Genomic DNA, 27,231 nt, shown 5'->3' on the forward strand with positions numbered 1-27,231 from the left:
CAGGGCTTCTATAACAGCATATATACGTTTTTGGACAATGTCAACAAACAAATTGGAGAGATATAATCATCAGTTCAAGTAGTCCTCAACTTACAAAAGTTCATTTAATAACCATTCAAAGTTATAAAGGTACTGAAAAAATCACAACCATTTTTCACACTTACGGCCGTTACAGCATCACAGTGGCCACATGATCAAAATTTGGATGCTTGGCAGCTGGTTCATATTTAGGATGGTTCCAATGTTCTGGGGTCATGTGATCACCTTTGCAACCTTCCGACAGGCAAAGCCAATGGGGAAGCCAGTGATTCACTTAACAACCATGTTAGTATCTTAACAATAGCAATGATTCACTTAACAGCTGTGGCAAGAAAGGTCATAAAATGGGGCAAAGTTCACTCAACAAATGTCTCGCTTAGCAACAGAAATTTTGTTGTAATTGTAATTACAACTCAATTGTGGTCATAAGTCTAGGACTATCTGTATTTATTTGGGCTCTCTAGTCCTAGAGCTTTGGCAGAATTCCTTAGCAAAAATTCCTAAGTAAACTACGTGGGTATGACTCCTCTTCTGAAATGGTAACTTGATTCTAAAAAAAAGTGGGGTATGGAAAGTAACTAAAGACAGAAAATAGAATTGGTTTCTGGGGGTGGAGTCATTAAGACTGCTGCTTTTCAATTTATTCATAAACTATCTGGAAAGAATGATGAGACATACGATGGGCATGTTTCACTTGATAAGATAACTTTTCATTGCTAAGATGATTAAAATGAGAACAACAAAAATGGGGCAGGGCAGTGAAGTGATCATCCCCAATAGGAATAGACATGGAAATAGCTCGTTCACTGCCAGCCAATTTAAACTGATGAATGTGGAGGTGAAAGAGTCGTGTAACTAAGAATGGCAGCCTGATATTTGAGACGGCATTGATTAAGCAGAAAAGGTTGAGCTGGTACAAGATAGCTCAGTGGCAGTGTTGACCCAGGATGTTTCATTATGGGAATGAGTATGAAAGGAATAAAAACTAAAGCAACCAATATTGTGGAATTCTATGGTGCAATTACATTCAAAACACTGTATAAACTTTTGGCTGTTATATTTAAAGTAAAAGGTTCAATTAACTCCTTTCTAAATTATTAAGGACATGAAGTAATTCTGCTATTAAAAAGAAAGATATTGGGGGGGGGAATTCTAAATTATTGTAGCTACAGTATCTCATGTTACAGTTATATAAATCTATCCACAGAATAGCAAAAATGAACAGGGAAATTTGCCCCTATTCCTCATAATGGTGGAACTGAGGCCATTCAGTGTAACTGAGTCAGGAAACACCTTTTTATGTAATACCTAGTTGAATGTTCAAAACAATGTCAAGATAGTTGTCCACCTGGATTGCTTTAGAAGTTTGGACTGATTTACCCATATCACTATGTGAATGGACACTAATTGTGCTAGATCTTTATCAGCATCGGTTAATTGTTGCTCCAGGATGTGAGTGGAAATATGCTGCTACGCTCATATCCTTTCCCTGTGCTTTCCAGAGACATCTGGTTGGCGTGGGTGAGAACAACATGCTGGGCTAGATGAGCTTTTGATAAATACTTTAAAAGCATGTCTCTTTATAGCACAAATCCAGCTGATATAAGTGAGCATTAGAAGAGCATAGTCTCTGTGTTTGGTGGCAAGATAGCATGAATGTGATAGAAGTCACTGCTGATCCCTTCTCCAAATCATGCTTGCTTCCATTTGGGGAGGGTGAGTTCAGCAATATAGACTTAGAATAACTTTATTGTCGCTTAGAATGTACACTAATCTGCATACATTAAAATGAAATGTCATTGCATACAGTTCTTTGAGGGTCACCACTTCCAATATACTCTACATAAATATAAATGCAAATAAATAAATAAATAAATAAATAAATAAATAAATAAATAAATAAATAAATAAATAAATAAATAAATAAATATGCATATACTCACATATGTTATATGTCACAGAGAAACAACACAGTCTAGTTCAGATGTATACATGTACATGGCAAGAAAAACAAATCTTGTGAGTTTACCAGACGTATGGCATAGGGAACAAAGCTGTTACAGAATCTGGAAGCCCTTTTAGAAATACTTCAAAGTCTTCTCCCAGAGGGGAGCAACAGAAACAGTCCGTAAAGTGGGTGCATGGGGTCTCTACCAATGCTTTGAGCTCTAAGCACATATAGGCAGTGGTGGGATTCAGCCAGTTCGCATCATTTAGGGAGAACTGGTTGTTAACTTTCTGAGCAGTTTGGTGAACTGGTTGTTGGAAGAAATCATTAGGACAGAGAACCAGTTGTTAAATTATTTGAATCCTACCATTGCATATAGGAATATAGGGAGAGTAGCTAGGAAACAACAAGCAACTTTGTATAGAATTTCCTTAGCAAGAGTATAGTAACTTTCTTAACTAGTCTGTTGAGGTTCATTAATATCTCTATACCTGAGGAAGTTGTTTGCAAGCATTGAATTTTGGAAGCCTGCGCTATGAGGTGATCTGGCTGGAATGTATTGAGTTAGGCTTTATGTTTCTTACAACAAATCCAGCTAGATTTGAACAAGGATTCAGTTACATCTGTCTTTAAAAAGTGATTACTGTGTTCCAAGCATCATAAGAATTTCCACTTGGATCTCTGAGCATTGCTTCTTACCATGCTTCAGTAAAGCTGCTAATGAAATGTATATCTTTGATTTCAGGATCCAGGTATGGGAGGGATGGAGAGCAGCACAAATGATATCTCATTCTATATAGGTATGCTGGATCCCTGGTACGAACGCAATGTTCTTGAGCTAATGAATCTTCCCACCAACGTTTTATGCCAGGTATTTTCTGAATTCTGAATTGCTTAGTGTGCATCTTGTTATTCAGTAATGCACTCCATACCCTTATTCTCGTCAAACCTTTGCCCTTGGTCACTGTTGCCTATAAAGGGGAAATGTATCAAAAGATCAAAGCATATATTTAAGGAAGTGATCTTGTCATGCATGAAGGATGCCATATAGAAAGATGGAGGCAGAATTGTGATATTGTGATAGGGGAGAACAAAAAAGAGACCTGCTTTCTATTAACATATTAACATCCCTCTTTTGAGTGTTTAGCTTATTGAAACAAAAAGTAATTCTCCGTTCTATGTCTGAGGAGAAATGTTAAATTATATCCTGTTCATTTATGCAATGAGGACATTAACCTGTGTTAGCTTCCTGCCATGGGGTTCCCTAAAATGCTAAGATTCTTGGAGGACTGACAAACATACATGTCTTCCTGTGTGGCAAAGAGTGCAATGAATACTTGTTAAATTATTACCGTAAATTTAGCTGTCTTAAATACACATAAACCTTGTGCCTATTTGGATGTATTTGTCTTATTTTGTATTGACTTGCAAAGTTGCTTAGCTTTAGGCTTTCCACTTACAAATTTTCTCTTTAAAAAAATGAAACGTTTGGGGGAACAAACCGAGAATCCTTCCCTGTCTTAGGGAGATATTCTTATGGGGTAGAGGGTGAGCAGAAGGCTGTGGAGGAATTAGTGAACTGCATTGCTTAGGTGAAAGAGAACTGATGACTTTTTGTCTATCTGCAGCAATCCATTAAGCCTGAGGGAGAGTCTTCAGAGGAAACAGCCACCAAACTTCCCATCCTGGCTGATATGATTCTTTATTACTGCCGCTTTGCTACCCACTCTATATTACTCCAGGTCTATCAGGCAGAGGTGAGAATGGAAAAAAAACAACAGGGGTTGGTAAAGGCATATAATAAATAATTGTTATTAGTATGCTGTCATTATTCTTGCAGTCCCATGCAATAGGCCAAGAATATGTTCAATTTCACTCAGCATATTTCATCCTATTTTGTGTTTGGCTAGGTTACCATTTTTCTGTGTGGCAGAAAAAGTCAGACCCAATAATACATTTTTCTTCTTGAAAATTAGAAGAGGGGGTGCCCTATGGCTCTAAAGGGCCAGTCTTGTTATTAGATCATTTTAGAAAGCTCATCAGATGCCTGGTTTATTATTCTTCCCAAAACACTGTTGCTGGTTTCTTCTGCCTATTTATAGATGAACTGACTGCCTCAACACACATTAAGTGTAGTCTTCCTGTTATTTATTGCAACAGTCTCTAAATCTTGTGATTCGTGGTTCCAATTCATATTTGGTCCTATAAACCACATTTAATGTGTTTGTTAATTTTTTTTAGAAAAAAAATATCTTGAATATAGAAAGGTGGGGATGGGGGTGATTTGCTTTGGTTTATTTTGAAGGAGAATGTTAAATGGCCTCTTCCTCTGAATTTCACAGCTCACTTTCATTGGTGGGGGGAGAAAAAGTGAGATCTTCATCCACTCCCTTGAGTTGGGCCACTCAGCAGCTACACGGGCCATCAAAGCCTCAGGTAAGCCAAAGGAGGCTCATGTGTGATCACTTTGTGTTCAGTTTTGGGATGGGGGAAAACCAGGGGTGGGTTCAAGCTGATGCTATTGTCAGTTCACTCAGGGACATGCTGCACATGCTTGCTTGTTGTGCGCTACATGTGCATGTGCTGTACTAAAAGTGCTCCTGTGCATGCAGTGCAGAAGCAAAAAACAAGATGGTGGGGCCGAGAGAACCAGTTTGGGAGCATGGCAGGCCGAGTTATGGCCTACTCGGCTGAACCGGGCCAAACTGGTAGGAACCCACCTCTGAGGAAAACTCAGTGATGCAAAGGAGAAAAACCAAAACCCTGCCTGCAAAGAGCAACCAAATTGATAAACTCAGCCAGGACTGTCATCTACCGAAGGGTTTTCTTCTCAGCAATTGCTAGCATGAAACTCATGAGGAAGACATACCTGATAAAATAAAAGAGGCCCTTTATAACTATGTAAATCAATTAACGGACGGGCCAGCAACTCTTTGGTCTTGTTTTGGAGAAACACTAATCTACCCAGTTCTTCTGCTGGAATCTTGTTTCTCTGGAATGCTTGTAAAAGCTCACCATAGAAAGCAGGAAAGAGAATTGTTTAGTTTGACTCCTATAAGGTACCTATGAGAAGGAGGCAAAGGGGCAGCCTCCTGCTTTCAGGTATCCATGGAAAGTAAGGGGATCAATACTGTGAACCAACCAATAAAAGAGGCACATACAGTATGGTCATGGCAACAGCTATGCACTGAGGACCCAAGACATGAAGTCTTCTTGAAGGATGGGGAGAAGCTAAAATAGAGGAACAGCATGTGTATTTATTCGGTTACAAAACTAAACAGCTCTTCCCCATTTGCTAAACTACCTGCAGAGTCTTTCTATGTTCTATTGGCGTTTACTCCCATCCATCCATCCAATCCTATCTTCTTATTTTGTTCAGGTCCAGGTTGCAAGCGTCTTGGCATAGATGGAGACAGAGAAGCAATCCCACTAACACTACAGATCACTTACAGCAAGGTAAGGAAGATGCTCTTCTTATGGGCCTCCCATGTTAGGACCTGGGTCGGAAAGGGAGATTCTGATCAGGAAAGGGAAGAAAACAGCAACACAAGTCTGAAGTTCTCAAGCACTGGGAGCAACACATGGGGAAATGTATTTAATTAGAGAGAGCTAATGCTGTTAGCTACGGTCTTCAGAGATTGGTACATGGAACCAAGGGACCGGGAATAACTCACCTTTAATTTCTCCAGAGGTCAGTCAGTGGAAGGAGCCGCTGGAATGACATTGAAAAAGTTTGTACATCCGTCAACCTTAGCAAGGTGTGTAAGAGGCAAGAGGAACTTGGTAAGTGTGGGCAACAATTCTGCTTCCATAAGATCAATAATAAGTGGAGGTTGGGGGAGGGGAGAATCTTGTCGAATCTAGGATTTATCTTAAGAAGTGGGCAGCTGATTCAGAGAAGCCCAGACTGTGCAGTGGAGGTGTGTATTTATTAATGCACCCCTTGTTGATCAACTTGACTCTTATGTAATGCGAGGCAAATACTTGTGTCCCAACATCTGGCACTAGTCCTTGAGTTGTGGGATGATGTTCTTATGCATATGTCATCATTTTCTCCTGCTTGTTTCCCCTGGAAACAAAACAGAAAGGGAAGGTTGGAGACTGATTAATCGTTATAAAAGAAAGTGAGGTCCAACAGACAAGATATATCACTGTTTCTTTCAAGGCAGGAAGAACCTTCTGTCAAAGAGGCTGAGGCCATAGCATGGATCCAACTCCAAGCCACCTTTTTTGGCCACTGTTATGTCCTATTAGGTGCCCAGATCTAGTAATTAGGTAACTGAGCTGAGAGTAGACTGATTTCCTTAGGAATCACAAGTTGATTGCAGATCATATTACTAGACTGTTCCCTGGGCACCTTGGCCTGTCTTGCCCGGTCAAAGCCCAAAAAGGAATGGATTTGAGAGTCTCTGTTTGCCAGAGAGATTCTCCACCTCTGCAATAGACCAAGTGCTGCTATTTCCCCCTTTTTTTGTACGCTTACATCTCTAGAGATATCTGCTAGATTCATGCAGTAACAATTTTGGACACTAGATGTCACACATTTTCCTGCTTTGAACCAAATATGTTTGCACTCCAGTAACCTGACTGGCTTTAAACACAGAGGGGTTGGCTGCGGTCCAATTATCTAAGGAAATCATATTTTTAGCCTGATAGAACAATGTGCTTACAACTTCAAGTGTTTGTAATTGCACATTTAAACAAACTAGGCTAATGTACCAGAAATAACTTTAATGACACCTATTACAGATTGTAAATGATTTCTTGAAATAGGGTAAGGAAATTTTGAAAGAGTCCCTTAAATTAGATGGGCATTTTGAAACGGGAGCTGAGAATTATGGAAAATCAAGGCTAAAAGTTGGGGTAGATGACATAGTGATATTTAGGGATATTTATTAATTAAAATAGTTTATTAAAATGTATGTATTATCTGTCACATTACAATACTAAATATAATCCTAAAAGTATAAACTCAGGAAGATACGTGTTTGAATTAAGGACTTTGTTAGTATAAACAAATGTGTTCTTTCTGCATTCTTTTGCTAGCTAAGCCTTGGTCTAAGGGAATAAGAAGATATTTCTTTCATTTACCAGGCACAGGTGAAGCCTTTGCACATACATTAAACTGTTCTCTAGGGCACCTACAGCCTTGCCATTTTTCATGCAGCATTTATTAATTTCATTTCTTCAATATTTACTTGGACACTAACATTTAGAACAGCTTTCAAATCTCTGACATATCACTGTCGTTCCCAGTTGGATCTCAAATTTACTCCTTTCAGTAGTCTCTTCATCCTTATCACCATCCCCCTTCATTTCTTTCCATTTAATACACACACACACACACACACACACACACACACACACACACACACCGGTGCTCCTACAGGCACCGCCATCTTGTTTTTGCCTTCTGTGCATGCACAGAGCAATTTTTGTTGCACTGTGCATGTTGCACTGTGCTGTATGCGCATCAAGCATCCTTTGATGCCCTGAGTGAACCAGCAGTAATGACAACCGGAACCCACCCCTGTCTTGCCTGCATCTTAACCATGGCACCATGTGTTGGGCTATCTCTGAGAGTTCTCTGCAGAATCTTCCCTTGGTTCCTGGGTTTGAGCTGTGTTGAGGGTTTACAGTACCTAGTATATCCATGCCTCATAATAACTGCTGGGCTCTGTAATGGTGGGTATGGTAGTGATATTCCAGCATCATGTGTTGGTTGAACATCCAGGTCTTCTTGAATCTGGGATGTAATGTATAGTTGATCTATTTCAAGTTGTAAGAGTAGCTTGCTCATCACTATATTGATGCATTGGTAACTATTTCTGAAGTTAATGTGGGCATAGTTCTTCTGCCCATCCATAGTTCCCTCATACATTTCATATATCCGCTCTCCTTAGGTACACTGCTTTAATAGCATTCCATCAATTGCAGGTTCTCTTGTCTCATCCATGTATTCTTTGTTTCAATAGCCCATGTATTGTCAGATTTTTCCTGGTTCCCCAACATTTGGTGCCGAACTTATTAATTCAGGTGATGTCCAAAGTGGCATGGTTGTTTTTGCCTCTGTAGCTTTCACATCTGAGATAGACAGGCGAAGATTTAGGGCATCTTTGCCCAAGGACCCTTACTATTAATGTAGGTACGTGCCAGAATTCAAAGCCTGATCTCCTGCATCAAAGGGCAGCATCTAATCACTACATTATCCAGTCAATCTCCTACTTTAATATCCATTTGCATTTCATTGAAAATGACTCTTTTCCCCTACACATGCATCTTCTGAAATGGATAGCATACATTCATTTCTCTTACACACACATCTTCTGAAGTGGACAACTTATGTTTTTCAGTTTTTTCTGGACCTTCAGGATGGCAGGATATTTTCTTCTTCTCTTTTTAAAGACAAATTTGAATTTTATATTGTGCATACGCTAATGCAAATGACTTTATTAAGTGTTCCATGATGCAGTGACAGTCATGCTGATTGAGAATGGGGTGTTGTAGTTCAGTAGTTAATAATTACTGCTTAATCAGTTTGTGAAGGTTGGTATGGAGATTCCACATTTGGCCATTACCTTTATTTCCTTTTGCCTTCCAGGTCCCAAAACAGAATGCTTGACTCTTACTGCCACAGAGGTAATCAAGAGGCAAAGCTCTAAATCTAAAAAGAGTTTCAATCAGGTACCTGATCAATGATGCCACCCACTGTCCCAATTGCTATGGCTGAGGGAAGCAAAAATGTGTCTCTATGAAACAATCTCTTTTATGTTTTTCTTATAGCAAATTGGTATATATCAGTTGAAAGTGGACAAAGTCCAGATCACTGGAGTTAACTGCTCCTTTGCTGTATGCCTTGATCAAGATGAACGGAAAATTCTGCAAAGTGTTACCAGGTAGGTGAGAGTGGACAGTCATTTGATGAGGGATAGCTAGATTGGTAGGGTTTTAGCCATTCTACAAAGCAAAAAAAAAGCCATTTGGAAGCACATTAGGTTTGACCATTAAGGTTTTTCTTTACTAGTATCTGGGAGTTTTTTCCATCTCTGTTTCTGCTATATGCATTACAATACATGTTCTTTTTTCCTTGCTTCAGCTGAGTAAGGGAACTTAGCAAGTGTTTACATTCTACACAGGTCTGACAGAGATTGGATCCAATTTGTTTGCAATTTTTATTCTTTAATCTTCAGTTATTGAGATTGCTCAGAGTAATATGGTATCATTTTAGTCTCAGTACATTTGAATGCTGACAGAGTGCTGCAGCTCCTATGTAAGGATATGCAGAATTAGGTCTTTCGGATATCCTGCATGAGCCAGAGAAGATTATATAGTGGTATTAAGTGAGTAACATCTGACTAGAAACATTATCCAGTGTTTGATTTCTTTATAGGGAATCCTAATATAGGGTTAGTATCCTGTAATGGGAAAAATGAGAATGTCATTTAAAACTCTTGCTTTGAAAATCTGTTTGATCCACCTTCTGATCCATCTGGGGTGTGCAGATGATCAGAAGCAACTGGACAGGTTACAAGCAGATAATGTGCTACTGCTACTTTGCTACCCCGGCTGCAGGGGTGGGTTCCTGCCATTTCGAACCTCTTCTATAAAAGAGGTTCCACAAATCTACAGTGCCATTTAGAACTGGTTCCAGCTCCCTCCCCCCGCCTATCATCAAGATGAAGAGCGAGAGGAGGAATTCTGGGAGTTGAAGTCCACAAGTCTTAAAGCTGTCAAGTTTAAACACCCCTGGGTTTCTTTTTTAAAGGGTTAGGGGTGAAAGGGCCTAATAACTTGACAGCTTTAAGACTTGTGTGCTTCAAATGCCAAGCCAACATTTTGGTTGCTAAGCAAGAGCGTTGTTAAGTGAATTTCTCCACATTTTACAAGTTGGCCATGCCCACCCAGTCGCATGGCCGGCAAGCTACTCCCACCCAGTCACATGGCCGACAAGCCACTCCCACCCAGTCACATGGCCAGCCAGCCACTTCCACCTGGTCACATGGCCAGCAAGCCACTCCCACAAAGCAGGCCACACCTACAGAAGAGGTTCTGAAAAAATTTGAAACCCACCACTGCCCAGCTGGTGCCCACATTGGTGTAGTCAATCTACAGTTTCAAGGAAAGTTGCTACATCAATGTACCATTTATCAAAGGATAATCAGTCTCTTTTATTCAATATTCTCTTGTTAGAGACATTCAGATATTTGACTTTCCACAGTATTGGAAATAATTTCATGTCTGGCTGAATTGCATTAGAGTGACTTTGGTGTCTTGTTGTTTTCATAGATGTGAAATCTCTGCATGCTACAAACCCAAGACCAATGAGCCCTGCATCAGAAGAAATTCCACTTCATTACTTCCTCCCCAAGATTCCTCTGATTTCTGCTCTCTTCTGTGCTTGCCAATTACTACTTTTAGTGGAGCACTTCCTTAAGAATACCAGAAAGAATGGACTGGCTCAACCTGCCTCAAATGCTGACTGAAATTGCTGCCAAATTGGGATCAGCTACCAAAAATTGGCCAAAAGAAAGAAAGAAAATTCACGGTTCCTGAGTTGCCTCCTTGCAGTCTTAGAAGGACAACATCCCAAGCTTAGCAAATGAATATAAAGTGAAAAGCCATATCTTAAGAGGTGGAATATTACTTCTTTGACTGTTGTTGAGTGTTGCTGAAATACTGTATTTGTGGCGCCTGGAATAAAAGTCAAAAAAGCACATCTGAAATGTAGAGAAAGGATAAGAAGACTGGCCAATCTATGTGAAATTTCATCCCACGAGATGAAGAAATTGCAGTCTTTCCTTTTTCACAGTGTATCCGAGGATATATATGATGAGAACAGGTACTTGGCCTACGAGCCAGTTTAAACCAGCCAAGACAATGGTTGAAGAAGTTCAGAGACAAGTTGATAGACTTGGTCGCCATTCATGAATTGCTTTGGCAATAGCATCTTTGCATTATTTGAGCTGCCTCCTGGAGATATGGGCAAGGAGAACAAGGGAGCAGAAAAGAAAAGGCTGTTTTATTTGGTTATATATTTCTTTCTGTGCCATTGATATATCTGCAAGCATTGAATGAAACGAAAGAGCAAACTTGACAAACGAAAACATTGAGCAAAATAAGCTTGTAGGCTAGCATGATTTTATGACAAATGCAATGCTTTCCCATTTCAAAGGGTCTGGAAAATATATTATTGTTTATTTATTGGCGAGTATCCCAATTCTTTGGAAACATTGCTAGAAAATATATGTTAAATATCTCCTATGATGTGATCTGTGGAGCTGGGCAGTTTTGGCGATTGGGGGCTTTTTTCTAACTGAGGGACACAAGATGACTCCTTGCACTGGCATGAATTGTGCCAAGCAGCCCCAGCACTTTACCGAATGAAAAATATAAACCTCATAAAGATTCAACATTCTTAGATTTGCAGGGGAAAGATGTAACTTGAACTAGGACTGTTTTAAATCCAATGTTTCTGAAACGTTTTTACCTGTTTTTAGAATTCTTGATCAAATCCAATAGCCTCTAATATCTTTGACCAACTCCGAACTTAGCAACTCCATGGAGTTTCGTCTAATATCCAACTCTGTCACAAGGTTATTTACAAGGTTAATTATTTAAATGGTCATAACCATCACTCATGTGCAATCTATGGTGCTGTATTCTTGGACAGGGGAATGTGTCTGCATATCGGAATATTCAGGGTACACTTCTAGAGCAACAGTTGTCAGTTGGTGCATGCAGGTTTTTAGAAATAATACCCAAAGATAACCTAACAGAAAACCACCACAACAATATTTTTCCATCCAATCAAAAAGAAAAAAGAAAGGCTCTATTGAGTTTTATAGAACAACTAACCAAAAGCTTGGAGTCTATTGGAGTTGCCTATAATTTGTGGCCTATAAATTATAAGGTTGCCTATAAATTATAAATAAAACATGCAACTAAGAATAAATGAGGTCCCTTTTCATCATCATCTTATTTAAAGTAAATAATTTTAACATTTATCAGCAATAAGATGCACTATACATTTCCTTGACCTGAGGAAGGATATCACACCCACTTTTTCAAAGAGGTGGAGCTTAATAAAAAAAAAGACATTTGAAACTGTGTTCAGAAAGAAAAAGTAAAACTGAAGAATTGTAAAGAACATTTTAAAAGCTCATCTACTTTTTCTACTGCAGTAACTTAGTTTAAACACACAGTGCCTGGTTAATATGAATATTACTTCTGAAAACATTTCCTCCAAGAATTAAGAAAATCTGAAAAATCATATTCATTTAAGCACAATTCTTAGAGTGAGATGCAATGCAATTTCTTCAAAACATCAATATCAGCTTCAGCGTAAGGAAATACATTGGTGAAAAATTGCGAAGGAAAGGTATAATTTCAATTTCTCTTCTAGATAGCAATCAATAGATATAGCACACAAACTATTGAATGCCATAATGTGCTGATTTAACAGCTTGGTAGTTTGTTTGGCTTTTTAATCTTTTAGTTTTATTCCTTGAATAATTTTCCCTTGGTTCATTTTTAAAAATCTTATTTTCCCATCTCAGTGCACCTGACCTAAATGGCCAGTTAAACAGTCAGCAATCTGCCAAATAGCACACAGCACTTTGGTTTTCAGTGACTGCAAAGGAATTAAATATTTCTGTAACCAATGCAAAACTTTTCAATTAAAATAAAGTATGTTTATGTTTGCAGAGCTTTTTCTTAATAAAGATAAGAATTGCCCTATGGAATGAATTTGTATATAAATATTCTGTAAATTTTTGTGATCTGGTTTTATAAAAATATATTTTAATTATGCCTGTAAAATTATTTGTCTAATAAAGGTCATTTTCCTAATTCATGACTCCGTATATTTTCTTAAACAAAGTTATGGGATATTTTGTATGAAACGTCATTGGATTTGCAATGCTCATGAACAGTTTGATACTGAAATGAATAAATCATTGGGTTAATTTTTAGTTGAGTTTTGTTAAAATGAAGTTCACACCTATGGAAAAAGGTGGCATAAAATAGTCTCTAATATAAGTTCCAAGAAAATCTTTCTCATCATTAAAAATTATTGTTGTGATCTTCCTTGCTAGTTAATAGATATGCTAAGAATCCACGAGGGCGCTTACCTGAGCGATGTGGTGGGAGAGATCATAATAAAAAGTCAGCTTGATAATCATATTCTTTGTCAACAAACCATGTTAATTTCATGGATGGCTCATGAAATCATGAGCAAAGCTCTGACCACTTTTAAAATTATTCTATGGCACTCTTAACACTTTAAAAAAATTATACTTAAAAATACTATGGAAAAATTATTACTGTTTAAAAGAAGTGTAGCATCCTGATGGGCAGTTTATATTCAATGCAGCTCTTGTTTTTCCTGTCACTGGGCCAACACTGCAAACTCTACTTCTTCCTCTTTCCTTTAAGGAAATGAATTCAAATTACTTATTCAGTCCTCTCTCCTTGTATTCAACAATATCAGATAAAGGAGAGAGGGTTGTTGTTAAAATTCAGCATCCTCTTCCTTGCATCTTTTGTTATGGATAATCTTCTATAATGATGAGATTTTCATCTGCTAGCTGCTAGCATATATGGATTTTTTTTTCAGACATTCCCTTAAACATTTGTAAACTAAGATTTATCAGAAAGACGTGCAATATTAGAAATGACAGAAATACAATTTATTACAAAGGGGGGAGATCTGCTGCTTACAATTCTAATAAGCATAATAAAGATGGAAGTTTTCTACTTACAGTAAAAAAAAAAAACAGTTCAACTCTAGCTCCAAAAACTAAGGGGTCCAACCTGTGATGAATCGTATGGCTCCAAGACTTAAAGAGCAAAAAATATAGTACTTTATCAGGTATAAAACACAGATTTTATATCTCCCTTGTTGGTGGGTTAGTAGGTGACATTATCTGCTGTATTATGATTCTCGGCACCTGTAGTCCACCCAGCTGGGAGTTATCCTGCACATGGGATCTAGGAGAAACAGCCTAAGGATAGTACCGTATTTTTCAGAGTATAAGACGCACCTCCCCCCCAAAAAATAGGGTGAAAATCTGGGTGTATCTTATATACTGAATACAGCATTTTTGGCCTACCAAAGCACCGCCCCCTTTGCAAACATGGATGTGCAGAGGGTTTGAGAGGCTTGTAAAGTGCTCCTAGGGGTTGGGGAGGGCAAAAACAGGCAAAATATGAGCTGTTTTTCTCATTTTTGCCCAGCCCCCAAGAGCACTCTACAAGCCTCCCAAAGGCTCTGCATGCCCCCCCCCTTTTTTTGCAAAAAACGAGGCATGCAGAGGGTTTGAAAGGCCTGCAGAGTGCAAACCCTTTTTTTTAATTTACCTCTTCAAAATCATGGTGCGTCTTATACTCCAGTGTGTCTTTTGGTCCGAAAAATAAAGTAACTTGAAGACATAGAAAAGTATTTAATTGGAGTGTGTCATGAATGAAAATGTGTATACCTGATTGCAAAAATCCTAAGATGCTCTTTCAAACAAAGCCCTCTTCTTTGTGAAGGCAGAAACCCTTTAGCCTTGGTTTTAAAATGTAACCTAATTATTTCCATGATATTTGTTTAGTGGTTCTGATCAGATAAAGCGATCTAGCCTCATGCCACTGAAAGCATCCTCTTGAAAGGCTTCCTGCTCTGTGTCTGCAGGAAAGCACCTCTTGTAAACATCGGAACTTACTGTGATGCATACATTGCAGGAGGTCAGCCCCCTTAGTCTATGGTGGCAAAAAACCAAGAAGAATTTGGGTAACCTTCTTTTTGACTGCTACCTTTTATTAAAAGTTCTAAGATCATCTTTCTGCAGAAGAGTGCTGTACCTGAAACACCGCTGGATCAGATTAATGTGGGTTAGATTTTGGAGAAAACATCTGATCTGGGCTGAATCTGGACATCGGAAAGAACTGATACAAAACCTCACTTGGACCCAAACCTGGAGTAGAGTGAGCCTTCAAGGAGCAAAACAACAGTTGTGACCACAAATCCTGGAACATGTGACTGGCTTTCTGCACTTAGTGCCTGCTGTGGCAGCTGGAGTTTGACAGCTGGAACAGCTTCACTGAGTGCACCAGAGGTTAGTGTAGAGACTTACAGAAAGCCTATTCAGTGAATTCTTGTTTGGTCTTTAACAAATATCCCCATTCTTCCTTAGAACAGCTCATGTTATGTAATCCCTCTCATTTATTCTCATAACAACATTATGGAGGCTGAGACCTTTTTTAAAAAATCGTAGTGATCTAATTTATTCCACAGCTACCGTATTTTTCAGAGTATAAGATGCATCTTTTTCCCTGCAAAAAAGAGAGTGAAAATCTGGGTGCATCTTATACATTGAATACAGCATTTTTGCTTGCCGAAACCCCGGCCCCTTTATGGGAATTAAGAATTATGTATTACCTTGTTTCACTTCTTCAAAATATATGAAACTGACTACTATTAACCCATGTTGTTTCTTAATGTCTTATTTCACAATGCACAAAGAAGGAGTTTGGGGGGAAATAAGAGTGCTTTGACAGTACCAGGGGAGTGCAAAAATGAGTGAACAATGGGCCGTTTTGTGCTCATTTCTGCCCCCCCTCCAAGCTCCCAGGATTACTCTACAAGCCTCCTTAAGGCCATACCCTCTTTTTTGGCAAAAAACAGGCCTCCCCCCCCCCCCCCAGCCTCCAGGAGCACTCTACAAGCCTCCTAAAGGCTATGGGTGCCTTTTCCCCTAATTTTTCCCCCTCTCAGCCCCCAGGAGTACTTTGCAGGCCTCTCTAACTCTCTGCATGCCCAGTTTTTCACAAAAAAATGAGGCGTCCAGAGGGTTTGGAAGGTCTGCAGAGTGCAAAAACTTTAAAAAAATTTTTACTTCTTCAAAATCTTGGTGCGTCTTATACTCCGAAAAATACAGTATGTCTCGGCTTAATCACTGTACCAGTCTGGCCCAACCTGGGAAGGGGAGGATTGGAGTTGGAAGTTCCCAGCCTACTACATCCAGCAGAATGGGCATGTGCATAAGGTGACCAGACATCCCGATTTTGGTGGGACAGTCACAATTTCTAACAATTTGTGGTGTGTCCCACTGCGTTTAAAAAAGTCCCGATTTTCTGGTTTCATGTTGAAAGCGCAGTGGATGTGTTAAGAAATCCTAACCGGGGCAAGGCAAAAGACACTCTGTCTAACCTCTCTCTCTGTCTCAGTACTTTCATTGAAGATATTAAAACGTTAAAGCAAGAAAACGGAACACCCCCCCCGCCCCTTTTACTTACTTTTATAAGAAAAGATGACCCAGTACCATAGAGCTCCAGGAAATACTTTGGCTAGAGTAGTAGCGACTGTTCCTTCCTGGATTTCCCAGAGGGGAGGGGCACGGAGGTTGGAGGTCAGCTCGTGTGGGGAAAATGGTGGCAAGGTTTCTTTGAAAAATATTTCCGTGGGACTAATTTCACCATTTTAATTTGCTCAGTTCTTTGTATTAATATCTACATCATTCTGGACTGACTTGGAGTGCCTGCCTGCTGGTAAGTGAGCCGGGTTTTTTCTTTTATTTTTTTAATGTATTTTAAAATAATATTTTATTTATTGTGCATAGGATTTTTTAAAATAGTTTTATTCTGTGTGGATTCTTTTTTAAATTGTCTTAGACTATTTAAAAAAAGATTCTATCCAAAATAAATTGAAATAGACCATTTTAAATATTCTATGCACAATACTTTGAAATGTATTGTGCATAGAATTTTTTTAAATAGTTTTACTTCAATTTATTCTGTGTGGAATAGTTTGAAATGTTTTACTTCAATTTATTCTGGGTGGATTCTTTTTTTAAATTGTCTTAGACTTTTAAAAAAAGATTCTATCCAAAATACAAAATACCAGCTGGTTATTCACTTAAGAACTGTGGCAAGAAAGGTGGTATAATGCGTTTAGTGACCAAAGTTACAATGGCATTGAAAAAAGTGACTGATGACCATTGTTCACACTTAGCAACCTTTTTCACACTTAGCGACCGTTGCAACATCATCATGATCATGTGATCAAAATTTTGATGTTTGGCAACAGATTCGTATTTATGATGGCTTCAGTGTCCTGGGGTCATGTAATCGTCTTTTGTGACCTTTTGACAAAGTCCAGTGGGGAAACCAGATTCACTTATGTTACTGCTATCAGCTGCAGTTATTCACTTAAGAACTGTGGCAAGAAAGGTGGTATAATGCGTTTAGTGACCAAAGTTACAATGGCATTGAAAAAAGTGACTGATGACCATTTTTCACACTTAGCGACCATTGCAGCATCCTCATCGTCACGTGATCAAAATTTTGATGTTTGGCAACAGTTACAATGTATATTTGTAAATTGTAGTTATGTTGAAATAAAAAAAATATTACAATACTATTTTTGCATGTATAAAAAATTTTGTTGCTCCGTGTAAAATTTTTAATAACGCCCCCCCCCCCCCCCCCCCGCCCGCCGGTCAAAGGTGTCCCTCTTTACCAATCTGAAAATCTGGTCATCTTAATCATGTGCAGATCCTGTCTTAAGCATCCAGAGAGTTGCAATTGTAAGATGGGTGGCTATATTTATTGACCTTAAGTATGAATTATTCAAATCAAAGTTCAAGGCCATTTGAGTGCAATAAGTGAAACACAGTATTACATCTCTTGTGTATTCATATTATATATGTTACAAGCAGCCTTCCTACTCACTGCAAGCAGCCTTCCTACGTCGACTACCTGCAGTGAGTAGAATACGAATTGGGTCTTCTTCTACCCAATCAACAATTGGAGGGTTCTGCCCTCCAGAAAACAGGAAAAGAATGGACCGGGAAAGAGGAGGAGGGAGAGTGGGGCAAGGGGTGCCCAGAAGCTTTTAACTCGTGGAAAGACGACCCGAGAGGCTGGCAAATGCCGCCGGGCACTAAAGAAGAGGAGGATAAACACCTGCTTGACCACTTGCAAGCTCACGTGGACCGAGCTGTCTCTCGGTAGAGCCAGCGAGGCATCGTCCTAGCCTTCCGGAGGCTTCTGCGGTAACTCCCGTTTGGTTTGTCCTATCCCGGGAGGCGTCGGGATTCCGCCAACTCCCGCGGACGCCCAGTTGACCTCAGCGATTCCTCGGCGCCGGAAAACCCAGACAGGCGGGCGGGCGGGCGGCGGAGTGGCAAAGCCAGGGCCGAGTGAAGCAACAACCGTCGGACAGGAAAGGAAGTGCGTCTTGTCCTCTGGCAGGGCACAGGGACCTTTCTGCGGGCTTCGACTGAGCCGCCCTCGAGCAGGAGGTAAGCGGCCGCCCGCAAGCCAAACTTCGAGGGAGCGAGCGAGCCCCGCCAAGCACTTCCTGAGCAGCCGAGCCAAAACCGAGACGGCGCGCGCCGGCAAGCAGGCAGGGAGGCAGGGCGCGCGGATGAAGACGGGACCTTAAGCCAAGGCCCCAGATGGCCCCCTTGCGCAAAGGGTCCTACGGGAGCTCAGACCGGGACCGCTCTTGGGAAGTCTTCCAGAATAACCCCGGCTTTCTCGCTCTAAAGGTACGGCTGCAGCCCAACGACTGCTCTCCCTCAGCCCGCTTTTCTCGCGCGTCCCGGGGTCCCGCCGCTGCCCCCCCCCCCTTCCTCAGCTTTTGACGGGAGAGAAAAAGGACGAGGCGCGGAAGGCGGGCTGTTTATTAATGCCCCTTGGACGAGGCGCAGCAACGGGCAGAAGGCAGTTTGGTGGCTCCCCGTTCGGTGAAGAGTCCCGAGGATCGCCAATTCTGCTTTAAAAATCTTCCAAAGACTCCCCGTTAGAAAACTTTGGAGCGGGTCTCTCTAAATTCTCTCTGGCTCTCCGACCAAGTGGTGAGGGGCGAGGGTTGTTTTGGCCAGATCTGGAGCAGGAAAGTTTGTGTGTGGTGCGAGGGACAAAGTTGCTGTCTTTGGGAAGGGGGTGGGGTGGGTGGAGGGAGGGAAAGAAGAGCCGCGTTTTTTCTTTCTCTCTCTCTCTGACGGATATCGAGGCTTCCGTCTCCTAAGCGACAGCAAAAGCCAGTGTCCCGTGCAGGGAAAATTGTCCCTCCGGCCACGGGGCAAGGCGGCAAGGGAGAAATGCAGCATGGCAGACTCGATCCCCAGTAAACAGGGGCCATCTGGACTTGAAAGGGCCCGCACTGGCGGGCCGAGGCTCAGCGACAGGTGTTTCCCAAAAGACTTGGGCTTGGTGATCCCTCAAAAGTGGAGCCAGCGGTGCTCTCCCCTCCCCTCCCCCCGGGCGCGCCTGGCAGGAGCGGGTTAATTCTCACTTGCGTGTTTAAATTCCTGGCAGAAACACTTCGCCCTTGTTTCCAGATTATCCTCCACCCTGGGACAGGAAAAACTGGAACAGAGGTGCGAGGATGGCTGCGATTGCTTTTGGAGAGGCGGCTTGTCGGTTGTATTTGCGCAATTGCTAGCTTGTGTTACAGGAGCTGGTGCCCCTCAGAGCACTTAGCTGGATGGGTGCCCTACTGCAGCCGGGACCACATGGCAGCTCCTCCTCCTCCTTTCAGTTTAATGTTTTTTATATAAGCCCAAAGAGCCTCCTCAAAGAAACATTTAATTCACCAAATATTGATTCTTCCTGGCTCAAATGGGTGAGTTGGAACTACTGGAGATGTTTATGTTGGAGGTGGGTGCCACAGCCCTGTTTGTGATATTTGAAATGTGCTCAGTTTGCTTGTTGAAGTTTCCAAGCACCAAGACCAGAAATTGCTTCATTTAGCTTGCTGGTGTGGCTGGTACTCATCAAAGTTTTACATAATTTTCTTTCTCCCCACTTAGAAATGCCCAAGAGGTTAAATTTGGAACTTCTGCATGGAAAAAATCTGTGATCTACCAGCCTTTAATGTTTCTGCCACTAAATGATTAATATTCATGTGAGCACCAATGCAATGAGTCTCTTAGAAGCGGTGGGAATTTATTTCCCATCTAATTTCAGGCTTCATGAAGACTTCACTAAAAGTGTTGGTCCCCCAAATCCTCTCCATTAGCTGGAGGAAAGGCAGGAGTATAAGAAGATGATGGGCAAATGTGGTTTCAATTAATCTGTAGGGATTGAAATTGCATGGGTATGCTTTCCATTTCTGTTAAGTTTGCATTCATTCTTGTGGTTTTTGTGAACTTGATGGATCAGTTGCTTTGCGTGATAGCCAGACAGAATGATAAGTGCTTTCATACTACAGCTAGGTGCAAAAAACACGTTTATTCAGGTCACATAGCAAATTTGTACAGCTTAATAATAGTTCATTTGTTAGCAACCCAGCCCTTTTCATAAGTTTATTACTCAGTGAATTGAGCAAGTCCTGAGTCAGATTTGGGGAGAAATGAGTGAGACCTTGCCTCCATTGCTGCCCCAACCAATGTTGGATATGACCACTTCTGTGTAAAGTTTTGGAGGCAGAACTACTTTTCCAGGTGTTTGGATGGGCTGCTTCATTTTATGAACAGATTCAGCAACATGTTGGATTTCCTTCTGTATTACCTCTTCAGTTTATATTCAGAGATGCTAAATGCTTTCTGGAACTCCTCACCCCCATCTAATTAAATGTGATGAGTTGGCAGAAATTCTCCAAAGGATCTTTCATGTTTAGGAACTGATGTGCATATCCTTCTGGCTAAAGCTATGATTCATAAAACACCTGATATATGGAGAAAACACGTATCTTTTAAAAGCACCAAGGAGAATCACTCTATGAGAATCAACCTATTTTGCATTATATATGAAATCATAATCTCTTGCCAGCTTTCAGCCACTTCTTGGAATCAGTGCCACATTTTTTCTTTTACAAGTCACTACGTGTTTACTTAGCAATAAGTCCCATTGAAACTAGTAGGCTTTCCTTATGATAAAATATGCATGGAATTACGCTCCCAGTTTCTGATTGCGGCCAGCAATTTGCCTGCTCTTTTTCTGCTCTGTGATATGCCACCTTTCTCCTTGGTTGCATTGTTTTAATACAGAAAGTAAAAAAGACATCAGTTGCAGCCTAAGACTAAAATAGGCCACTACTGAATTTAAAATATAATTTCTGAGCCATGCCCAACTGGCATTACACAAATATTGTTGTTGAATTAAAACAAATGAGGTCTTTAAATCCATTTTACTTCATTTAAATTAATGTTGAAGTTTAGTTAAATAATGTATTGTCCCTACCTACTTCTCCTGTCTCCAGCCACTCTTCTGCAGTATGCCCTCCACATGCCAGTGAAAGATTAAATTAACCCTTGTCCCAAATACTTGTATCTGAGCTTTACAACAGTATATATAGTACCGTCTTTCAAGTGAGGCCCTGTCTCTTCCTGGGTTTCCCCAAGCTAAATCCCAATATAGCAATCAACTTTGCAAGTTTTTCCACCCTCATTAAAAGGAAAGGGAAGACCTAAGCTAAAATTAGAATTGTATAGAAAATGCATTTATCTGCAGTTCAGTATTGTGTTGATGTCCTAATATGCCTCTGATTTGCAGATGTAAATTCTTCAGTTTCACTGTGACATATTAAACTGCCTTTAACTAAAAAGGCATTACACATAAAAATTAGGACTTATATTTTCTGGAAGCAAGGATAGATGGTTGAGGCCAAACTAAGCCAAACTCCTAGATTTTGATAATGATATATTGAGGAATGGGGTGGTTTTTCTAGTGGTTAGTGGTTTCTAGTTTGCTCAGAAATCTAAGCAGTTGTTACAGAAAGTGTATGTTTTTGTAAAAGTTGCTTTTAAAAAAATCTAAAATTTCTGCTTTTTCTCTTCCTGCTTTATCACACTAAAAGATTTTGGCATTTGCAAAGTTGTTACTTGTGTTAGTCAATGCAGCAAAAATCACAAAAAGCCTTATAGTGCATGTAAGAATTAGCAGCTATATTATCCCATAAACTTTTCCTACATAAAACGAACAGTTTTCAAAGAACCCATTGAAACCTGCTGTGTAAAATGAATTTTGCTACCTTATCAAATATTGTTTTGAAACCTACTAGCATCTATTCTCCAAATAGGTACAGTACAGTATCCAAAAGTCAAGACCCCTTGAATCTATCTTGATTCTTGATAACTACATAAACATTTCCACATAGTTAACAAATGATGCAAGATCCAAGATACATTAGAGCAATAAAATAAATTAAGTCAAGTCAAATAAAATGTAAATGACTTCACTATTCATCTATTCAATTTCATTAAACTTTAATTTTAATTAGTTCCATAGCTTTTGCAGTTTTTAGTTTTCTGGCATTTTTATAGTTTATATCTAACCATATTTTAATTCCGGTCATTGCCCTCTAATTTCCTAACCTCTACAAATATGGTGGCCAAGGACAGTATACTGCAAAGTAAAGAAACAGTTCCTCAAATCCATTTTATTTCAGTTGAGTGGGATTCTACTGCTAACTGAATAGACTTGTGTTCCCATTTATGCTAGAGCTGAATTTGGAAGTGAGGCAATTCTTTTTCTTTTTCTAAAAAAATCTTAGTGATAATACACTAAACAACTATCTGAATGAAACTCTGAACCTAAAACCCATGAAGGAACATAAATATGCCCTCCCCAAAACAGGGATTATCGCAATGGGGTAGGTCAGAGTAACATCTTTTTTTACATTATTCAACGGAACTTTGAAAAGAGTATGCTTAGGACCACATGCAAAGTCAGGTTTCCTGAGCATCGTACATACGTAATAAAGAGATTGGCATATTACTTTTCAAGAATGTCAGTGAAAAACAGTCGATTTAGAGATCAAGGAAACCACTGAACTATTTTCAAGATAAGTAAGTTTTTATTTATAAAATTTCCCTGGATTTAAATTTCTCCTAAAATTAGCGCAGGTACATGTACTTTTTATTTTGCTACATTAGCCAGGTGCAAAAGAATAAACAAAAGTAATGTTGAACAAGTGGCTATGCCAATGATGAAGTAAACCAGAATGCATGGGGAAAATTTCAGATTATTTTGATTGCCTGGAATGAAAGGAAATCTGGTGATTTGACATTCTGAACCTTACTTATCTCTCCTCCCAAGTATGGGGCTCAGAAGAGTTGCCTTATCTTTAAAAAGGTCTCAATAACTTACACACAAACTAAGCGTGTGGCTACAGTTAATATCTAAGAATTGTCTTCCAGATCCTCAGGAAATGCTTCATTGTTTGCTGTTGCTAAATTTCAAGGTTTGAGCCAACTTCTGTTGGAGAATTGTTTCCTTAAGAGTTGTGGGAGTTTGGAGGCTGTTTGTAGCTTCAGCAGTCACTGATGGCCCTGACAAAGGTGTAAAGAGGAAGTGTGTCTGCAACAACTTCTGCCTGACTGGGGTCTTAAAATAGAAAACCGGAAATGGTTAGAGCTGTTCCTGCAATAAGGCCCACCTACGATGAGAAAGGAAACTTTTAGTTCTAAAAAAAAAATCACTAGTAGAATCATTAGTATAAATATAGGTGAAATATTTTGAATGGACACATGATCAGATGCTGTTTGCACTGTGATCAGTTCAATTATATTTTTGATGATTAAAATGTTATATGGATTGAAATTTATTAGACCACATTTTGGTTTTGAAAATCAAATGCAGTCATGACTTCCGTAGCATTTTACATGAAGTAATTCCCAGTGAAATAAGAATTTTAACCCTCTAACAAAAGTTTAAAGAAAGTGCTGTATTGCTTCACCTTCACAAGAAAAGCAAGGCTTGTTTGTCGGTAGCTCATAATTCTGGTGCAGTGGGGCAGTTGAACATTGCCATGTTTTTAGACTCCTAGCCTCTATCAAGAACACTCAAAGCCATCATTTACCCTTCCCATATTTGGCTTTAATAAATTCCTTCTGAATGGAAAATTAACTTTCAGCACCAACACAGCAACCACTCAAACTGTTTTTGTCCTTTTTGATCCCCTCCTAATGGCTCTGCAGTGGGATTGACACCTTCACACCACCAGCCACCAAAAAAAGAGTCCCCATTTTCCTAATTTAGTAAGTTGTTTCCACAAAATAGAGGGAATTAATTCATTGGGGAAATGTTACTTTTATCCAAAATAAGACTATTCTAGTCTGGGCTTATCTCTTTTGGATACAGTAGCAGGTCAATTAGCTGAGATTAACGGGGCATCTCCATGACCCAGTTAAGCATGTTGTGCAAAGGGCCAGTAATTCTTCCCCTCAATTGCTATCCAATGGCAGGGATCCTAAGTAGAGGCTGCTTAGTGCAGTTTCCAAACTTGGCATCCCCTAAATGGCCTGAAATACAGGTAGTCCTCCACTTAAACCATTTGTTTAGTGACAGTTCGAAGTTACAATGACACTGAAAAAAGTGACTTTTAACCATTTTTCACAGTCACAACCATTGCAGCTTCCCTGTGGTCACACATGATCAAAATTCAGATACTTGTGTTAATGATAGTTGCAGTGTCCCAAGGTCATGTGATCATCTTTTGCAAACTTCCACAAGCAAAGTCAGTGGGGAATCTTTGTCAGTAACTTAACAACTGCAGTAATTCACTAAATAACTGTGGCAAGAAAGGTTGTAAAATGAGACAAAATTCACTTAGCAACTGTGTTGCTTAATAATAGAAATTATGGGCTCAATTGTGGTCATAAATTGAGGACTACCAATTGTTGTCGTAAGTCCCACCACCCAAAGTGCTATAAGCATGCCAGTTAGCAGCTGAATGTAATCTAGGTAAGAGAGGCTTGATCGAGTGAGATGCATGTTGTCAAGTATTTGCTTATAACTTTCTCTCAATCAGAAAATTGAAATCATACAGTTTCTTTAGGAAGAATTAGAATAACTGAATCATTTCCCATCATTTCCAGATACATCCCTAAGTATTTTGGGGTGGAAATATTTTTTTCTAACTGTCTTCTTAGTGTCTGGCAAAATGGTAGGAGTTTCCCCACCTCTAATATCAGTGAAACTTGCAGCTTATTAATTATGTAAAATTGTCCAGGTTTCTTTTCTGATGGGAATTAACTTTTATACATTTCTTTGTGAACAGCTGGAAAATTGCTTGGTACTCAAGATGAATAATGAGTAAATTAGTTGGGAAGGCTAAGAAAAAAAAATCATCAGTGGATAGAAGTACCCGGGCACTTTATCCCACATCTTTGTTTGCAAATTTCTAACTTTTTATAGCCACACAATATTTTGGGTTTTTTTTTAATCCCCAGTTATTTTTTAAAAAAAAACCAGGACAATAAAAGTACCATAAATGTACAATATGGAAGAAGGTAGCGGAATTGCCTATTGAATTGCATACCAGAGCTGTACTGTCAAAAATGAATGAGCCCAGAACAACATCTAAACGCAATTAATTTTAAATTTAATAAATACAGTTACTGAATTTGATTATTATTTTTGTCACATTAAAAATTGTTCTTTGATAGCAATATCCAAAGGGGCTTGGAAGGATTCAGGGAACTAAATGAAACCTTCAGACCGCTACATGCCTATCTTTGTTTTATGCATTCTTTGTATGAGTCTCTGAATCCTAATGTCTCAAAAATATCCTGAAAGTTTACATTAATTTTGTTTCACAGGGCAGACATAGTTACTTCTCTAGAAATCTTTAAGCCCATGTCTTGTCACTTGAATTCTTGTGAGTATGTCTATGTGCATGTTGATATTTAAGAGGAAAGTGTTAGCACATTTTGGAATAACCACTGGTATAAATCCACCCGCATTTCAAAAGATTGTTGTGGTGGCACTTCTTGCTTTGCAGCTGAGGAGAAATGAATGCCATTATCTGTGCTTGGACTCATCGGCTTCATTCTCAAGGACGAATGCATGAACTCCACAGTGTAGCCCAGCCTGTATGGTTTGGGGAGGCCAGTTGATGTGAGGCTATGGAATAGCTAACAAGAAAAGCATTTTACAAGGTTGGCTTTTACCATTAAGCTCTGAGTCCAAAGGTGCTGGATAATTGCCTCAGAACTGGGCCAAATACACTGGAGTGTGGAAAATATGGCAAGGGGACAAAGCCACTAAATCCATGTGGCTTCTGGCAGGCTTGTGATGCCTTCTTCCAAAGAGCTTCAGGATGAAATTGGTCAGGGAGAGCCTATGACAAGAAAATTTCCATATCAGAAGACTCTGGACACTTTGAAGATATTATCAGATATTTCAGGTATTCTGGCTTGACTCCTGGTTTCAAACATGTTAAGAGATCTATAGTTTCAGGGCAAGAGGGAAGTGACAACACATTCCACTTGCTAATCCTTTCAAATATCTGCAGGTATTGTCAACACTGGTGAGGCAGGTAAAGCAAGTCTATTTTAGGTATGTTTCTACATGATGGAAATTGACAGGTTTAAACAGCCTATTGCAGAGATCTGGCTGGGTATATAGATCCTGTAATATAAATGATTAGCTTATTGTTGTTTGGCTAGCTGAACTTTCATCATGAGTTTCCTTATGCCCTGTATATCATACCGAGGTAAGTGAGACCTTCTTGATTTATGGCAGTCTCAGAGTGTTGTATTCAGAATCTTGTCATTCTGAATTTTCTCCTGCCAGATCTTCACAATGTCATTTCCTATGCTTACCTTGGAAGCCATTTCAACATCGTTTCCTGTGCTTGGAATCTAGGATGGTCTATACAACTGTATCTACAATTACAGAACAAGTATCCCATAGGTATCTGCCTGTTCAGGATCTTAGATAACCCCTGTTCTGCCTGCCAGCATGCTGAATAGCAATAGTTTGTGCTATTGATGGCCGACCTCACAAGATCTAGAGCACTGTTTCTCAACCTTGGCAGTTTGAAGATGTGGGGACTTCAACTCCCAGAATTCCCCAGCCAGCAACTTGTGGACTTCAACTCCGAGAATTCTTGGAGTTGAAGTCCATACATCTTCAAACTGCCAAGGTTGAGAAACACTGGTCTAGAGGATTACAGCGCTGGGGGTGGGCTGTAGCTATAGGAGGGAAAGGGAAATCTTATTTCATGCACTTGTGTGACCGTGGATGTTGTTCTGAATACTGAACTGTTGTGGGAAGCAAATCATTTCATCCTTCGCTCTTCCATGCAGTAGTACACAATATCTGTCTTACACATCATCTTATTTTACAGAAACAGTAGAGGACCTGAGGCCATGCTGAGTGAAACTGACTCCTCCGTTCACCTAGCTCTCCAAAAAACGTTGCTACAATTAAGCTTGCAATCAACTCCTTTAAACACTGACCAGATATGGAAAACCCAGGTTTGTGCTTGGTATTAAACCATGAGATTCTAATTAGGAAGTGTGACATGG

General features: G+C 39.7%; 2 protein-coding genes across 3 annotated transcripts in view; both read left to right on the plus strand.

The window, feature by feature from the left end:
• Positions 1 to 11,801, plus strand: part of PIK3R5 (phosphoinositide-3-kinase regulatory subunit 5) — a 57,502-nt gene extending 45,701 nt beyond the window's left edge. For both annotated transcript variants that reach the window (XM_032212205.1, XM_032212206.1), the window contains exons 12-19: positions 2,733 to 2,858; positions 3,616 to 3,744; positions 4,330 to 4,423; positions 5,367 to 5,443; positions 5,677 to 5,770; positions 8,589 to 8,671; positions 8,771 to 8,883; positions 10,274 to 11,801. In XM_032212205.1, the coding sequence (XP_032068096.1) occupies positions 2,733 to 2,858; positions 3,616 to 3,744; positions 4,330 to 4,423; positions 5,367 to 5,443; positions 5,677 to 5,770; positions 8,589 to 8,671; positions 8,771 to 8,883; positions 10,274 to 10,421 (864 nt within the window). In that variant the 3' untranslated portion in view covers positions 10,422 to 11,801. The remainder of the gene's footprint in view (positions 1 to 2,732; positions 2,859 to 3,615; positions 3,745 to 4,329; positions 4,424 to 5,366; positions 5,444 to 5,676; positions 5,771 to 8,588; positions 8,672 to 8,770; positions 8,884 to 10,273) is intronic.
• A 6,346-nt stretch (positions 11,802 to 18,147) lies between these two features.
• PIK3R6 (phosphoinositide-3-kinase regulatory subunit 6) overlaps positions 18,148 to 27,231 on the plus strand; it is a 33,387-nt gene continuing 24,303 nt past the window's right edge. Inside the window, exons 1-2 of the mRNA XM_032212064.1 lie at positions 18,148 to 18,519; positions 27,051 to 27,180. Coding sequence (XP_032067955.1) covers positions 27,168 to 27,180 — 13 coding nt within the window. The 5' untranslated portion in view covers positions 18,148 to 18,519; positions 27,051 to 27,167. The remainder of the gene's footprint in view (positions 18,520 to 27,050; positions 27,181 to 27,231) is intronic.

The sequence above is a fragment of the Thamnophis elegans genome, chromosome 2 (assembly GCF_009769535.1).
Source record: "Thamnophis elegans isolate rThaEle1 chromosome 2, rThaEle1.pri, whole genome shotgun sequence".
NCBI classification, from domain to species: domain Eukaryota; kingdom Metazoa; phylum Chordata; class Lepidosauria; order Squamata; family Colubridae; genus Thamnophis; species Thamnophis elegans.